The sequence below is a fragment of the Martes martes genome (genome assembly GCF_963455335.1).
Source record: "Martes martes genome assembly, chromosome: 17".
In the NCBI taxonomy this organism is placed as follows: domain Eukaryota; kingdom Metazoa; phylum Chordata; class Mammalia; order Carnivora; family Mustelidae; genus Martes; species Martes martes.
In genome coordinates, this window is record NC_137905.1 from 42,658,256 (window position 1) to 42,674,448 (window position 16,193).

Here is a 16,193-nt window from a genome sequence, read left to right on the forward strand (position 1 = left end):
ATCCCTCCCTTCCTGAAACACTTCCTTCCCACTCTTCCCAGCGCCCCACCCTTCTCCTCACCTCTCTGGTCACACCTTGTCATTGGCCCAGCCTGTCACTTGAGGATATCCCAGCTCCCTGGCCTTAACTGTATATATTCATTCCCAGGTGCTCTCATCTAGCTTCACCACTCTAACACCCATATCTGTTCTAATCGTCCCCAAATTTCTGTCTGCAGCCTAGACCTGGCCACTGAAACTTAGGCTCCTGTATTCTGCTACCTGCTCACCGTTTCCATTCAAAGGCCTAAGAGATGTCTCAAACCCCACATGTCTTAAACTGAGCTCTCAATCTTACCCCCTGAACTCGCCCCTCCCTGGTTTTCCTGAGCTTCATCCCTCCAGCTGCTCAGGCCAAAAGCCTCCTGGCCCTTCTTGACTTCTCTCTTTCCCTCACCCCACCATCAGTTGACTAGCAGTTCCTTTAAAATCTATCCAGAATTCAACCCTTCTTCTTCCACTGCCCTCACCTCAGTTGAAGCTACATCACCTGTTGTTTTGTCTGTAAATTCTTTGACACACTTCCCATTAAGAAGTAGAGTCAGTGTCCCTTCTCCCTGAAACTAGGTAGAACTTTGGAGACTGCCTCAACAAATAGAATACGAGGAAATGACACTGCTTTAAGTTTCTAAACCAGATTAGAAAAGATGATACAATTTCCACCTGGTGGCCCAGCATCCCCTCTTTTTTGTGTGCTTTGGAGTCCAGTTGCCCTACTGAGTAGGGATTTTGGTTACACAGGTATATGCACTTGTCAAGATTCAGTGGAAATTCTGTATTTTATTGTAGTTAGAGTTGATCTCAAAATAAAAACAAATATTGAACTCTAGTTAAAGATATGCATGCTGAAGTGTTTAGGGGACAGTATACCAATATCTGTTATTTATTCTGAAATATATCCAAAAAATAGTAAGACTATTGGAATAGAATGAATAGAGTAATAGGTGAATGGGATATAAAGTAGATACAGTAAAATGTCAGTGGTAGGATCTAAGTGGTGGGTATATGGGTGTCTACTGTGAAATTCTTCAACTTTGCTATATGTTAGAAACTTTTCATAACAAAATATTGGGAGAATTTATGATTAGGATTATTTTGATATCTGTATTTATTAAAAAGGGAGGATAGAACAGGTTTCTGTTAAAAGTAGCTTCTGAGGGCTCCTGGGTGGCTCAGTCAATTAAGTGTTTATTTGACTTTGGCTCAGGTCATGATCCCAGAATCCTGGGATCGAGTCCTGTGTCAGGCTCCCCACTCAACAGGGAGGCTGCTTCTCCCTCTGCCTTTCTCTCTGCTGGTGCTCCCTCTCCCAAATAAAGAAATAAATAAGTCTTTTTAAAAAAGTAGCTCTGTATATCATAGACATGGTATATATTTGTTTTCAGCCTTTTTGAACAAACCATACATTTAAATGACATTTTTTTTAAAAAGGAAATTGTTGGGGCGCCTGGGTGGCTCAGTGGGTTAAAGCCTCTGCCTTCGGCTCAGGTCATGATCCCAGGGTCCTGGGATCGAGTCCCGCATCGGGCTCTCTGCTCGGCAGGGAGCCTGCTTCCCCCTCCTCTCTCTGCCTGCCTCTCTGCCTACTTGTGATCTGTCTCTCTGTCAAATAAATAAATAAAATCTTTAAAAAAAAAAAAAAAAAAAAAAAAAAAAAAAAAGGAAATTGTTGTTTAGATGTAAAGAGAAATGAAGGATGTTTATAGTAGCAGAACTTGATCTAGTTGGGGGTGACTGGAGCCTAGAAGGATTTCTGAGGGAGTTATACTTAAGCTGAGACAGGTAGGAGTTAACTCATTAGGGCCATCCTAATTACTATTGCTGGATTATAAATCATCCCCAAAACTTAGTGGCATAAAACAATCATTTTATTATGTTCATGGATTCTTTGAATCTGAAATTCGGGCAGGGCACAGTTGGGGACAGTTTATCTCTGCTCCATGATGTCTAGGGGTTCAACTGGAAAGACTCAAAGGTGACTTGACAGCCAGGGACAGAATCTCTGAAGCTTCTTCACTTACAAGTCTGGCACCAGGGCTCAGATGACTCCAAGGCTGGGCTCAGATGGAACTGTAGCCTGTAGTGCTTACACGTGGTCTCTCCACAGGGCTTGGGCTTCCTCAAAGCATGGCTTCCTGGCCATAGGTGCACTTCTCACATGATGCCGCAAAGCTCTAGAGCTAGTCATTCCAGCAGACAAAAAGGAAGATGCATTGCTTTTTTGCAACTTAGCCTCGGATATCGCATAATGTCAATTCCACTATTCTCTCTTGGTTGAAGTTGTCAGTCTCGCTCAGATTCAAGGGGTAGGGGACACAGACTCCAGCTTTTCATGAAAGCAGAGTCAAAGCATTTGCAGTCATGTTTTAAAACCAACGCGGGTTGGTGGGGCTGAGGTGGGGGGAGGGTGAGGGAAGACTGCTGGCAATGGGAACATCATGTAAGAAATTCCTGCAATGAAGTCAGCAAGTTCAATAAGCTGAAATAAGTAACTCTAAATTGACCCCTCCTCAGCATTCCCTTTCCCCAATCCTGGCTTAATTTTTTATCCTTAGAATTTATCACCTTCTAATTTTCTATATTTTTAAATATTTTGTTCATTGTTTTCTCCCACCAGCTTTTGAGCCCCATGTGAGCAGGATATATTTTCCCTTGTTTTGATTACTGATGTAGCCACAAAGTACGTAACTAGAGTTTTTGAAAGAGTGAATAAATCAAAGCGGTACTCTCTGAGGTGAGGGCCCCTGTTGAGAACACGACCAGGGGAAAAGTTCTCTTGGAAAGGGCGTTGTTAATAGACTTTTTTGGGCCTGGCTCAAGTCAGAGGCGGAACGATTGGGTCTGGCTTTATGGGAGGTGTGGTCTTGTTTCTGGCATTGCGGGCTAAACCAGTTCCTAGGGAAAAGGAGTCAAAGCTGGAGGCTGGCCTGTAAGAAGCAGTAGAGCAGGAGGCAAAGGCAAATATCCAGTGGTGAGGGCAAGGCCGAGTCGCAGAGTGCCTAGGATAACGTCTCAGGCAGGTATCTGAGTCCGTGAAAACCGTCCATGGGCAAATGCCCTCAGTATTCTGTGGGCGGTGTCAGGGTCAGGACTGACAAGCTGGAGCTACAGGATTAAGACGTTGAAAAGCTGCCTGGGGATGGAGAAAAGCTCTGAGGCCATGGAAGAACCCAACTAAGAATGTCAAAGGGGGAAAAAAGTGTCAGAGGACTGGTCACTGAGAGTGGACTAAGGGGAGGGCGCAATGCTTAGTGTTAGAAGTGTAGGAAGCAAAGCATAAAGAACCTAGGGGTGTGTCTCAGGAGGGCAATGAGAGCCAATGAAGAGCAGGCATGGGCGCGGCGCTGTCAAACTTCGCTGGGCGGGACCGAAGGCACCGAGCCAGGGATGGGACCGAAGCCTAAGCCAATGAAAACCCGACAGGTGGGCGGGGCATCGTCCTAAGGCCAAGGGTGGAGCCAATGAGAAGCGGCGCCGCGTCCCCGCTGCCCCCGCCTCCGTGGGGCGCGCGCCGGAGCCACGGGCAGCCGTTAGGGGCGGGGCCTGCAGCCGCCCGCGCGCGGCTCGCGCCCTCCCCTTTGTGTCGCCATGGCGGCGGCAGCGGCGACGAGGACGACGAGCGAGGGGTCGAGCGCAGCCGGCGCCTGAAGAGGCTACGCTACCATGGTGGTGAGGGGCCCACGCGGCCTTCAGTCCGTCTGCGTGTCAGTCTGTCCGCGCGCGGCCCCGCCCCGCGCGCCCCGCCCCCGGCCCCGCCCGAGCCCGCGGCCTGCGCCGCCCCTCACCCCTCGTCGAGGTCCCTCTCGTCCCCCGGCCGGGTCTTAGGCCCGAGCTCTTACCCCGGCCCCGCCCCCTCAGTGTGCATCCCTTTCCACGCCCTGGATGGAGGTGACAGTGGCCGAGGACCCAGGCTTGGGGGGATGGGCTAGTCCCGGGAAGGACCCGCACCCCCGGCTGCCCCCTCCCCGGGACCTACTGAAGCTTCCTGGGTTCTTCGCCAGCCCCCATCCCACAGCCAGCCTCAGCGTCTTCTCCCAACCTCCATCCCTCCCTGGCTAGCCCCCTCCCCCTCCTACCACCAGCCCCTTTCGCGTTCTTGAGCCCCACCCCCATCCGGCTCCATCCTCAGCCTGACCCTTTTCTTCTCATTCTCACTCCGTTCTGCTCCCTCTCAATCAACCCTCCCCTACCCCCGCATCAACCTGAGCCTCAGCCTCTCCAGCATCTCCCCTCCCCTCCCAACCCCACACCAGCAGTGTACCTCTGGCTAGATCCTTGGGTCCTTCTCCATCTTCTTGTCCTCACCCTCCCTCCCCACCATCTCCCTCTCCCACCATGCTGCTCCTGCTCATTCATCCATTCATTCCCTCATTCACTCCCTTAACAGACATTCCCTGATACCTCCTGGCAGAGCCCATGTTCCAGGCGCAAAGAAATTCACGTCCCGTCCTGCCTTGGGGAGCTTCATGGGCTGGAGAGGGACAGAACCGAGGGTGAGACCCGAGGATGAACCTGGGGTCACAGGGATATGAAGGAGGGAGTGGCTAGAGCCTGGCCTGGGAAATACCGGTCTGGCAGCTGGCTACTTTATTCATCAGATTTTACCCAGCTCCTGCTGTGTGACTGGGCACTGGGACCCAGAGAAGAATTAGGCTCAACCTTCCTTGTGAGGAGCATCAGTTCTGTGCCCAGCTCTGTGCTGGGTCGCTGATCCTGGGGAAGTCACAGTCCAGTGGGGGGTGATGGACTTGTCACCTGTGGTATCTCAGAGTGCTCAGGGCTGGGATGGGAGAACCTCAGGGGATAGAGGAGTCTAGAAGAGCAGGCTGACAATTCCAGGACAGGGAATGAGAGAGATGAGACCTGAGGGATGAGGAGGAGGGAACCTACGGAAAGGATAAGGAAGAGTGAGTGTTCCCTGCAGAGGGAACAACCTTTGCAAAGGCCTAGGAGGAAATGAGAAGATGGTGCTTTTGTTGGACTCTTAGAAGTTTGAAAGCTTCCAGAGTGGAGGCCAAAGGGGGAAGATGGGGCTGGAGAGGTAAACAGACCTGAGAATTCAGACTTTATCTTGAAGATAACAGGGAGCCGTTGAAGGTCTATGATCTGTGGAGAGACAGACAAATATGTGTGGTATGAAAATTATACTGGCGCTTGTTGTGAAGAAGCTGGCAGGAGGGGAGAGGTTGGAAGCAGGAAGATTGATAAGATAGGAGCTGTGATTGTCCAGACATCAATAAAAGGTGTGGAGAGCTACATGGGGCATGACTATACTCCGCAGGGGCTAAAGGAGGGCTTTAAACAGGGAGAGATGGTACCAGCATGTGCTCTCCCTGCCTCACCTTCAGGCTGTGCTCTTCCAGCCCCCCACCCCAGACCACACACAAAGAAGCAGGCCCACCCTTAGTTGCTCTCACCTCCCCCTGACCTACCCTTCTGCTCCATGCTTAGGGCAGCCTGTGGAGCAATTCGGGCCTCTGGGCCCAGGCTCACAGATAACAATGCTCCCGTTGTCTCTCTGCTCCCATCTCTGGAGGCCTCTGATTCTTCTTTCTGTTCTACAGGCTCGCAGCACTGACAGCCTGGATGGCCCAGGGGAGGGCTCAGTGCAGCCCTTGCCTCACACTGGGGGGCCCAGTGTGAAGGGGAAGCCTGGGAAAAGGTGAGAGATGAGGGTGAGGTTCAGCATAGGAGGGGGGCTGAATGCAGGAGCCACCGGTGATGTGTACCTGTCCCCCAGGCTCTCGGCTCCTCGAGGTCCCTTCCCCCGGCTGGCCGACTGTGCCCATTTCCACTACGAGAATGTTGACTTTGGCCATATTCAGGTATGAGGGCTTTGCACCAGGTGGGAGGGCGAGAGCCTCCCCAACCCTGAAGCAATATCAGCCACTTCACCCTTAAAACCTGTCTCAGGAATAGGTGCTCCTCCCACCTGAGCAGTCAGTGGCAAGAGTAGCAGGGCGGAAGGGGAGCACGGTTCATTCATTCGTTCGTTTCTTTATTCATTCACCTAACCTTTTGTTAGGTGTAGGCTCTGTGCCAGGATGCCATACTCTGAGACATCACCAGGCCCTGCCCTCAGGGAGGCCGAGGCCAGGGTTGCAGACCCATCTCTAGATAGTGCCCACCTGGAAAGATCAGGACTGGGACAAAAGTGAGTCCCCTCCCTGGGCCTTTGTTTCCCTCTGCAGCTCCTGCTGTCTCCAGAGCGTGAAGGCCCCAGCTTCTCTGGAGAGAATGAGCTGGTGTTTGGGGTGCAGGTGACCTGTCAGGTGAGGCCACCCCCTTCTCATCTGGCCTGACAGATTGGTCTTTGTGGTTCCCAGCTCAGTGTCATGGGACTACTGGCCCTTTCTGTCCCTCCTGCCCCCACAGGGCCGCTCCTGGCCAGTTCTCCGAAGTTATGATGACTTCCGATCCCTGGATGCCCACCTACACCGGTGCATATTTGACAGGAGGTTCTCCTGCCTCCCAGAGCTCCCTCCACCCCCAGAGGGTGCCAGGGCTGCCCAGGTAACCTGCTGGTTGTCTCAGCCCCCGCCTCAGCTATGGTGTGTCCTCCTGAGCAATGTGGGAAGCTGTCAAGATAGGATAGTGAAATACTTAAACACTGGTATGGCCCAGGTTCCAACCAGTCGGAAGGGAGAGGCCCATGATGAAGCTGCAGCAGGGAGGCTCCTTTCAGTTTTAGGATGATGAGGTGTTCCAGGGGATTCAGTGGGAGAGTCAGCGGGGCCCCGCCCAGTGCGGGCACACAGGAGCCTGGCAGCCCATTTACTAACTGATATGGAAATAGGTCAGTGCTTACCAGTGAAGTGGCACCATGCGTTCAGGCTGAATTGCAGCCCTGCCTAGAGGTGAGCTAGGGCAGCAGAGGAGGGCAGCGAACTCTCTCAAGGTCCCCTCACAAAAGCCCTCTGACAACCTGCCCCCAGATGCTGGTACCCCTGCTGCTGCAGTACCTGGAGACCCTGTCGGGCCTGGTGGACAGTAACCTCAACTGCGGGCCTGTGCTCACCTGGATGGAGGTGCGCCCGGGAAGGGGGGCTTGGAGCTGGGAGAGAGTGAGGGCCGTCTGAGGAGCGAGGACCAGTCTGCGAGCGTGTGTGGGCGCAGGAAAGAAAAGAGCCAGAGTGGAGGAGGCTCCAGTATTTTAGTGTCTGTGTGGGCACATGCCTGTGAGGGAGAATGAGTATGTGTGTGTGTTTGTGTGTGTGTGTGTGTGTGAGAGAGAGAGAGAGAGAGAGAAAAAGAGAGAGAGAGAGCGAGCAGGCATTGGACTGTGCGCATGTGAGCATTTCAGGATCCATCAGTTAGAAATAGGTTTGACTGTAACTCCTAGAACACGGGGTCCACAGTGGCTCCAACCAGGAGGTTTTCAGAGAGGAGATGAGCTTGTCTGCTATGGAGGATGAGGGCACCGGGGTGTCCCGGGACATGAGAGGGGAGGAGGGGCTTTGTTGGACAAGAGTTTAGGTGTTTGACCCATAGCTCTGACCGACAGAGGCTCTCAGGTAGGGGACAGGTAGTGGCCTCCTCCCGGTCTAGAGGAACCTTCTCTGCCTTTATTGTCTCCTCCTCGTGGTCTCTCCCCACCTCAGCTGGATAACCATGGCCGGCGCCTGCTCCTCAGTGAGGAGGCCTCCCTCAATATCCCCGCAGTGGCTGCCGCGCACGTCATCAAGCGGTACACAGCCCAGGCGCCAGACGAGCTGTCCTTCGAGGTGAGGCCATGGGGAAGTGGACTCCGGCTGGGCTCCCCACTTCCCTTGTCCCTTCTGACCCTCCCTCCAATGGCCGTCCCTCTCCCAGGTGGGAGACATTGTCTCTGTGATCGACATGCCGCCCACTGAGGATCGGAGCTGGTGGCGGGGCAAACGCGGCTTCCAGGTGAGCCTGGCTCGGGCGGATGGGAGGGCCAGGGCACTGTGCCAGCTACGGTGGCCCACTCACTGACCCCAAACCCTCCTCAGGTCGGTTTCTTCCCCAGTGAGTGTGTGGAACTGTTCACGGAGCGGCCTGGTCCAGGACTAAAGGGGGGTAAGTGCCAAGGGCAAAATGGGGAGGCCTCCCTGCCTCCTTTGCCCATCATCCAGTCTTTCCACCCATTGTTCACCCCGCAGAATCCGATGGTCCCCAGTGCGGTGTCCCAACGCCCCAGGGTGTCTCCTCTCTGACCTCAGGTAATGGGACAAGAGGCCAGGCCCCTGCCCACCCCACCCGCCATGGGACCAGTGGCTGCACTGACCCTCTGTGACTTGCCTTTACTCCCACAGCTGTGCCCCGGCCACGTGGGAAGCTGGCGGGCCTCCTCAGAACCTTCATGCGCTCCCGCCCTTCTCGGCAGCGGCTGCGGCAGCGGGGCATCCTGCGGCAGAGGGTATTTGGCTGTGACCTTGGCGAGCACCTCAGCAATTCAGGCCAAGATGGTGAGGCCCCATGTCCGCCTGCCCAGCCCCCTCCTCCCGCCCCGTTGCAGCCTGCCCAGATCTGAGCCCCTGCTTCCTCCCAGTGCCCCAGGTGCTTCGCTGCTGCTCTGAGTTTATTGAGGCCCATGGGGTGGTGGATGGAATCTACCGGCTCTCAGGAGTGTCATCCAACATCCAGAGGCTACGGTGAGGGCCCTCCGCCAAGCCCTTCCTTCCGCAAACACTCACTGAGCATCATCTCTCTTCCAGGCCCTGTGCCATGTGCTGGGAACACAGAGTTATGGGGGGGAGAGGCGGTCAGGAGAGCTTAGAGTGGGGTTGGACTGGGGCTGGGGGCAGGGAGGGCTTTCTTGAGGAAGTGACAGCCAAGCTAAGGCACAGTGAGTGCAGGGGAAAGCAGCAGGAGCTCATGTCCCCGGAGTAAACGGGCCTTTCAGATACTGTTAGGATTTTGCCTTTTACTCAGAGGAAGGGGGTAACCGCAGGAGGGTCTGAGCTGCGGAGGGACAGCGTGAACCGTCTAAGGTGGGAGGCAGTGAGGCAGGAGCCCTGGGACTAACAGGAGGTGAGAGGTGACAGTGTGGAGCCTGGGGCTCTGTGAGATGAGGCAAAGGGTCACACGAAATGGCATTTACCCAAGAGCAGTGGACACCACCAGAGTTTTGAGCAAGGGCTGCTAGGATTTTGGCCACATTTTCCAGTGACCTCTTGAAGCCAGGAGAATGACAACTTCGTGGAAGTAGCGTCGTGATCACGTTCTGTATTCAGATGACCTCGGGTAGCCACAAGTGGGAGCACCTCCCACCTGAGCCTCAGTGTCATCCTCTGTAAAATGAGGCACGCTTGGTGGGGCACACAGAGTTGTTGGGGGGTTCCGTAAGGTATTGCCTCTGAAGAGCCCAGCACAGGAAGAGAGTTGCATCTGTCTGTGGACCTTTGGGAGGTGGGGGAAGAACATGGCCAGGTGGGTCAGCTCTGACCTGAATCTTTCTTCTCCTTGACCTGGTGGCCTCAGGCATGAGTTCGACAGCGAGAGGATCCCTGAACTGTCCGGCCCCGCCTTTCTGCAGGACATCCATAGCGTGTCCTCCCTCTGCAAGCTCTACTTCCGGGAACTGCCGAATCCCTTGCTCACATACCAGCTCTATGGGAAGTTCAGTGTGAGTGAGGGAGCTGGCAAGGTTGGAGGGTGCCAGGATGCCCCGGCCCAGCCCCCGTCATGCCTGTGCTTCCTCTCAGGAAGCCATGTCCGTGCCCGGGGAAGAGGAGCGCCTGGTGCGTGTCCACGATGTCATCCAGCAGCTGCCCCCGCCTCACTACAGGTAAGCCAGAAAGGGCAGGGAAGGCCTGTGGGGGGGGTCCCCTGGGAGCTGAGGCTCAGGTGTCGTCCTCCACTGCCACCCCCAGGACCCTGGAGTACCTGCTGAGGCACCTGGCCCGCATGGCAAGACACAGTGCCAACACCAGCATGCATGCCCGCAACCTGGCCATCGTCTGGGCGCCCAACCTGCTACGGTAAGCTGGCAGCCCACCAGCCTGACCCCCTCAGCTTCCTTCCCCAGGCCGGGCCTCAAGTCGGCCCCACACTTCCCACCCAGAACCCACCCAGCCTCTGTTCTCTCTTTCACTTCATTCCACACATATTTCCTAAGGACCCCCTGGGTGCAGGCTCTAGTTCTCGGCAAAGGGACCCAGGACCCAGCAGTGAGCAAGAACCTGTGCTCCTAGGCTCACATTTTCATGAGGGAGACAGACAATGAGCTAGCAACAAGAAAACTAGAGAGTGTGGTGTGATGGTGACGAGTTCCAAGGAGAAAGATGACAAAGCAGGGAAAGGAGATGCATGTGGCCATGGAATTTTGAAAATTTTAGAGGGGCAGGCGAGGCTTTCATAAGAAGTGAGCCCCAGAGGATTTGATGGTGACCAAGACAGGAGAGCTCTCTGCTCTGCATGAATTAAGTGGTCCGTGAGATGGTGGATATAAGAACTATTAGGACAAAGGGGAAAAAAAAAGAGAAGGAAGCTTAACAATTTTAAATAAAGTGGGTGGGGAAGACTCCATTGAGAAGGTAACATTTGAGTCAAGACCTGCGGGAGGCGAGGGTGGGGACCCATGTGGACATGTGGGGAGGAGCAGACCAGGCCAAGGGAACACAAGTGCCAATGTCTGGAGGCTGGAAAGGCACTTCTGTGCAGGGAGCCCAGGGTGGCAGGAGGGAACGGGCAAGTGAGTGAGTGGTGGAGGGGGAGGAGATGACAACGTCAGAGTGGTGACAGGGGACCAGCCAGAGCAGTAACTTCTGGGTCCCGGGTCACAGTAAGGACTTTGCTTCTGCCAGGAGAGAGGTGCAGCGGGGGGGGGGGGGGGGGGGGGGGGGGCTCCGAGCCTGAAGGGCCCTGCCAGGGGGTCACAGGCTCCCTCTGGTTGTGGAGGGGAGCAGACTGCAGGGGGTAGGATAACCTGGGAGCCCAGGGAGGAGCTGCTGTGATGTCTGGGAGTGGGAGGATGGAGGCTGGGCCACGGTGGGGAAAGTGGGGGAGAAGAGTTTAGAATCTGGAGAGATTTTTGTGGATGGAGCAGACAGGGATTGCTGAGAGGCTGGATGTAGGTGTGAGGGGAAAGAGAGAGGTCAGGAACATCACCCGGACGTGTTTGGCCTGAGCACTGAGATGGGGAAGGCAGGGAGGGAGGGGGTTGAGGAAAGGTTGAGAACCCAATTCTGGATATGATCACTTTGATGAGATCAGACATATTGGATGACTGTCATTTCTTCCATTGACTCCCCATCGTGCCTAGCTGGAACCTGCCAGCTGGGCTCGAAGCACCTGGCACCCCTCCCCCTTGTCCCATCCAGGTCCATGGAACTGGAGTCCGTGGGGCTGGGTGGGGCAGCAGCCTTCAGGGAGGTCCGGGTGCAGTCTGTGGTGGTGGAATTCCTGCTCACCCACGTGGATGTGTTGTTTAGTGACACCTTCACCTCTGCTGGCCTCGACCCTGCAGGTATGCCCATCCCACCCCCTGATGTCCTGGCTACTGCCCCCTCATTGTTAGGGCTGCAGTGGGAGGGCAGGTGGGCTCCCAGCCCTATCCCTACCCCACTGAAGCTGGACCTCCCTCCTGGCTCCTTGAGGACCCCGCCCCGGCCTCTCCCTCCCCTCCCCACCCTTCTCATTTCAGCTCCTACGCTCAGGATCCCCACTTCTTGGCCCGGACATCGTTCTTCCTTCACCCCTTGTAGCTCCCGGGGGCTCTTGGGGCCTTGGGGCCACCAGGGAGGAGGTGGGAGGTCCCCAGACTTGACCCCGCCCCGGCCCCACCCAGACTCCCCGCCCTACCCCGGACCCCAGCCCAATCAGGATTCAGCACGTCGGAGGGCCCTCTGGCCCGAGGTAACTGAAGCCAGAGCCGCTGCCCTCGCTGGCTGCCGGGAGCTGCCTCCTCATCAGCTCGTCCTGCCTCACTCCTCCTCCTCACCTGCCTGCTGCCCACCCATTCCCGCCTGATCCGCCCTGGCCCCCTGCCTTGCCAGCCCGGGTGGGCACGCTGCGGGGCCGGGGCTTGGGCTGTGGCGCTTGGCTTTGCCTGTGGCCTTGAGAGGCCCCCTGAGCTGACAGCTGCCCCCTTTCCCAACTCCTTAGGCCGCTGCCTCCTCCCCAGGCCCAAGTCCCTTGCGGGCAGCGGCCCTTCCACTCGCCTGCTGACGCTGGAGGAAGCCCAGGCTCGGACCCAGGGCCGGCTGGGGACTCCCACCGAGCCCACCACTCCCAAGGCCCCAGCTTCACCTGTGGAAAGGTGAGTGGGATGCTGGGGGAGCACAGGGCCAGCCTGAAGGCCCCAGATCCTCAGACTCCCTCCTTTGTCTCCCGCAAACCCCAGGAGGAAAGGGGAGAGAGGCGAGAAACAGCGAAAGCCAGGGGGAAGCAGTTGGAAGACCTTCTTTGCACTGGGCCGGGGCCCCAGCATCCCCCGAAAGAAGCCTTTACCGTGGCTGGGGGGCACCCGTGCACCCCCGCAGCCTTCAGGTCAGAGGCTGCAGTGGGTGGGGGGTTGGGGTGGAGGGGAGGCGCTCTGGAGTGCCCCATGCCCATCCTGCCTCTCTTTGCAGGTGGCCGACCTGACACAGTCACGCTGAGATCTGCCAAAAGCGAGGAGTCTCTGTCGTCGCAGGCCAGCGGGGCTGGTGAGCGCCGGGTGGCCCAGGCCCAGCCCGGTGGAGCTGGGAGGGCTGGCGGCCCTGGGGTGGCTCTAAATGTACTTCAAATTTGGGGGTTTGGGGTTCCTTTTTGATGTTCTTTAGTTCGTAATCTGGACATGAGTTTGAGTGTGTTAGATAAAGTGTCACCCTTGGTTCATGATGCACTGTGATCACTGGTCCAGGCAGGGCCCTGGCAGGTTTTTATTCACTCCTTTGGAAAAAAATCTAAGTAATGAAACCACCACCTGTGAGCCCACTGGCCAGAACTAAAAGAGCCCCACTCCCTTGGCTGCGAGCTCCTCCCCTCTGCCATCTGCTGCCTCCCCACTGGAGGCCGCCCTGGATTCCATGGGCAGCATCTCCTTGCTCTAAGATTTTTATCCCCTGCAGGCCTCTGTGTAACATATGGCACAGTCCTAGCTGTTTTGTAAACGTTGAAGGTCTCCGAGGAAAGGGTGCTGGATGTGGAACTTGACTTTCCGCTCACTGCCACCCACGTGGCTGAGTGTAGCTCAGGCTTGTGCCTCTTAGCTGCTCTCTGGTATTCATGTGCGGCTCTCCCATCCCGAGTCACTTGTCTATCCTCCTCCTGAGGGCTTGGGGGCTCTGGGGAGCCCTCCCTGCACGCCCACACTCTGGAGAGCGCTCCAGGCACCCAGGAGCGAGGGGAAGGGCATGCTGTGGGCCTTGCTCATGTTCAACTTTACAAAACAAGGCCCGATTGCTTTCAAAAAAAAAACAGTCACGTCTGCACTCCGGATAGTGATAGTGAGAGTGAGAGCTCAGGAGGTCCCGCTGGTCTCCTGCTCACCAGCCTTGTGGTTGTTAGATGTCAGACTGGCCTTTGGGTGTAGAACGATTCTCATCATGGCCTTGCCATCTCTTCCCTTTTTCATTTTGAGTCTGAACAGCGCCTGGATTTGCAGCCACTGGTACCCTACCTGGGGAAACGCCTTTGTGTAACTTCCCCAGCCTAGCCCACTGGGTGATGTACCCTATCCTTACTGCCATACACCCATGAAGTTCTGACCCCTGACACCTAACTGCCCCCCTTCCAGGCCTCCAGAGGCTGCACAGGCTCCGGCGACCCCACTCCAGCAGTGACGCTTTCCCTGTGGGCCCGGCACCTGCTGGCTCCTGCGAAAGCCTGTCCTCGTCCTCCTCCTCCTCCGAATCCTCCTCCTCTTCAGAGTCTTCGTCCTCCGGATCCTCAGCAGCTGGGCTGGGGGCACTCTCTGGTTCACCTTCACACCGAACCTCAGCCTGGCTAGATGATGGTGACGAGCTGGACTTTAGCCCACCCCGCTGCCTGGAGGGGCTCCGGGGGCTCGACTTCGATCCCCTTACCTTTCGCTGCAGCAGCCCCACGCCAGGGGACCCGGCACCTCCCGCCAGCCCGGCACCCCCAGCCCCTGCCTCCGCCTTCCCACCTAAGGTGACCCCCCAGGCCCTCTCACCCCGTGGGGCCGCCAGCCCTGCCTCGCCCACCGCCCTGGACATCTCAGAACCCCTGGCAGTATCTGTGCCACCTGCTGTCCTGGAGCTGCTGGGGGCCGGGGGAACGCCTGCCTCAGTCACCCCAACGCCGGCCCTCAGCCCCAGCCCCAGCCTGCGGCCCCATCTCATCCCCTTGCTGCTGCGCGGAGCCGAGGCCCAGCTGAGTGACACCTGCCAACAGGAGATCTGCAGCAAACTGTCCCTGCCTGTTCCCCGGGGAGCCCCAGGCCAGCATGGTGAGTCCTGCTCCGCCCACCCCGTGCCCTTAGGGACCCTGAAGCTGCACCCAAGCCTGGCTGACTTCTCTTCCCATTCCTCTCTGTGTAGGTCCTGGTATGGATTCACCGCTGCTGCCCCCACCCCTGTCCCTCCTGCGCCCTGGAGGGGCCCCACCCCCACCCCCCAAGAACCCAGCACGCCTCATGGCCCTGGCCCTGGCTGAGCGGGCTCAGCAGGTGGCCCAGAGACAGAGCCAACAGGAGCATGGGAGCACCCCTTCTGCTCCCCACTCCCCTTTCCACCGCTCACTGTCGCTGGAGGTGGGCGGTGAGCCCCCAGGGACCTCAGGGGTTGGGCCAGCCCCCAACTCCCTAGCCCATTCAGGTGCCTGGGTTCCTGGACCCCCACCCTCCCTACCAAGGCAACAAAGTGATGGGAGCCTGGTGAGGAGCCAGCGGCCCCCGGGGACCTCAAGGAGGGGACTCAGAGGCCCTGCCCAGGTCAGTGCTCAGCTCAGGAGAGGTGGAGGGTGCAGGGGGTGTGGGGATGAGCCACAGATGGCAGCTCGGTTCCTGTATTCTGTCTCCCCACAGGTTCCTACTCCTGGCTGCTTCTCGTCAGCCCCTCGGGAGTGCCTGCCGCCCTTCCTTGGGGTCCCCAAACCAGGCTTGTACCCCCTGGGTTCCCCTTCCTTCCAGCCCAGCTCCCCAGCCCCAGTGTGGAGAAGCCCCTTAGGTCCCCCTGCACCACTTGACAGGGGAGAGAACCTGTACTACGAAATCGAGACAGGTGAGGGAACCCCCTACTCTGGCCCCACTAGGTCCTGGAGTCCCTTTCGCTCTATGCCTCCAGATAGGCTCAATGCCTCATATGGTCTGCTTGGCCAATCGCCACCACTCCACAGGTCCCCCGACTTCCTGCTCAGCTACCCACCACCCCCTTCCTGCTTTCCCCATGACCACCTTGGCTACTCAGCCCCCCAGCATCCCACCAGGCGCCCTACCCGGCCTGAGCCCCTGTATGTTAATCTAGCTCTGGGGCCCAGGGGTCCCTCACCTGCCTCTTCCAGCTCCTCCTCTCCTCCTGCACACCCCCGGAGCCGTTCAGATCCTGGCCCCCCAGCCCCCCGCTTACCCCAGAAACAGCGGGCCCCCTGGGGTCCCCACACCCCTCACAGGGTACCTGCGCCGTGGGGCCCTCCAGAGCCTCTCCTGCTGTACAGGGCAGCCCCACCAGCCTATGGGAGGGGCGGCGAGCACCACCGAGGGTCCTTGTATAGGAATGGGGGGCAAGGAAGGGAGGGGGCTGGTCCCCCACCCCCCTACCCCACTCCCAGCTGGTCCCTCCACTCTGAGGGTCAGACCCGAAGCTATTGCTGAGCCGCAGCTGGGAGAGACCTTCCTCCTCTCCCTTCCCCCTCACTGATATTGACCCAATCCAATCCCTTGTTTTGTATTTTCTTGAGCTCCTGACCCTACCCCAGGTTTCTAACTTTGTAACTTGTTTCTGATGTGGGTCCCTAACCTGTTATAGCTTCCCTACTCCGGGCTGAAGGGCACACCCTTCCCCCCACCAACTTCCCCTCCTGGGGGCTCCCGCACAAATCTGAGGGCTAGGCCGACACCCTGTCTTCCCTCTCCCTCCAGGAGCCCCCAGCTTGTCCTGACCTGTGCACAGGGGGTTGGGGAACAGCTCCTGCCCATCTCCCCCCACACTCCCCACTAAACCATCTGACAAAATTAATGAATAAAAACTGTGAAAACACGGCTGGTAGAGTCATGCTGGGGCCAGACTCAGGGAACAAAGAGGCAG

General features: G+C 57.2%; 1 protein-coding gene across 1 annotated transcript; it reads left to right on the forward strand.

Annotated features, from left to right (window-relative positions):
• The first annotated feature begins 3,693 nt into the window (after positions 1-3,693).
• On the forward strand, positions 3,694-16,142 carry ARHGAP33 (Rho GTPase activating protein 33). The gene is made up of 23 exons (XM_080829177.1): positions 3,694-3,708; positions 4,427-4,532; positions 5,604-5,701; positions 5,780-5,864; positions 6,231-6,311; positions 6,415-6,552; positions 6,975-7,067; positions 7,641-7,763; positions 7,852-7,929; positions 8,013-8,079; positions 8,163-8,222; positions 8,316-8,468; positions 8,552-8,654; positions 9,484-9,628; positions 9,708-9,790; positions 9,876-9,983; positions 11,325-11,470; positions 12,109-12,262; positions 12,347-12,492; positions 12,576-12,650; positions 13,724-14,398; positions 14,490-14,881; positions 14,975-16,142. Exons 2-23 carry the CDS (start codon positions 4,506-4,508, stop codon positions 15,758-15,760), a joined length of 3,816 nt encoding a protein of 1,271 aa, XP_080685303.1. The 5' UTR covers positions 3,694-3,708; positions 4,427-4,505; the 3' UTR covers positions 15,761-16,142.
• The last annotated feature ends 51 nt before the right edge of the window (positions 16,143-16,193 follow it).

Excerpts from the sequence above, each read along its gene's own strand:
- ARHGAP33 (XM_080829177.1), top strand. The coding sequence starts at position 4,506 with ATGGGCTGGAGAGGGACAGAACCGAGG. Across the intron at positions 12,263-12,346 it reads CCAGCTTCACCTGTGGAAAG|GAGGAAAGGGGAGAGAGGCG; the intron begins GTGAGTGGGATG and ends CGCAAACCCCAG. Across the intron at positions 14,399-14,489 it reads GGGAGCCCCAGGCCAGCATG|GTCCTGGTATGGATTCACCG; the intron begins GTGAGTCCTGCT and ends CTCTCTGTGTAG.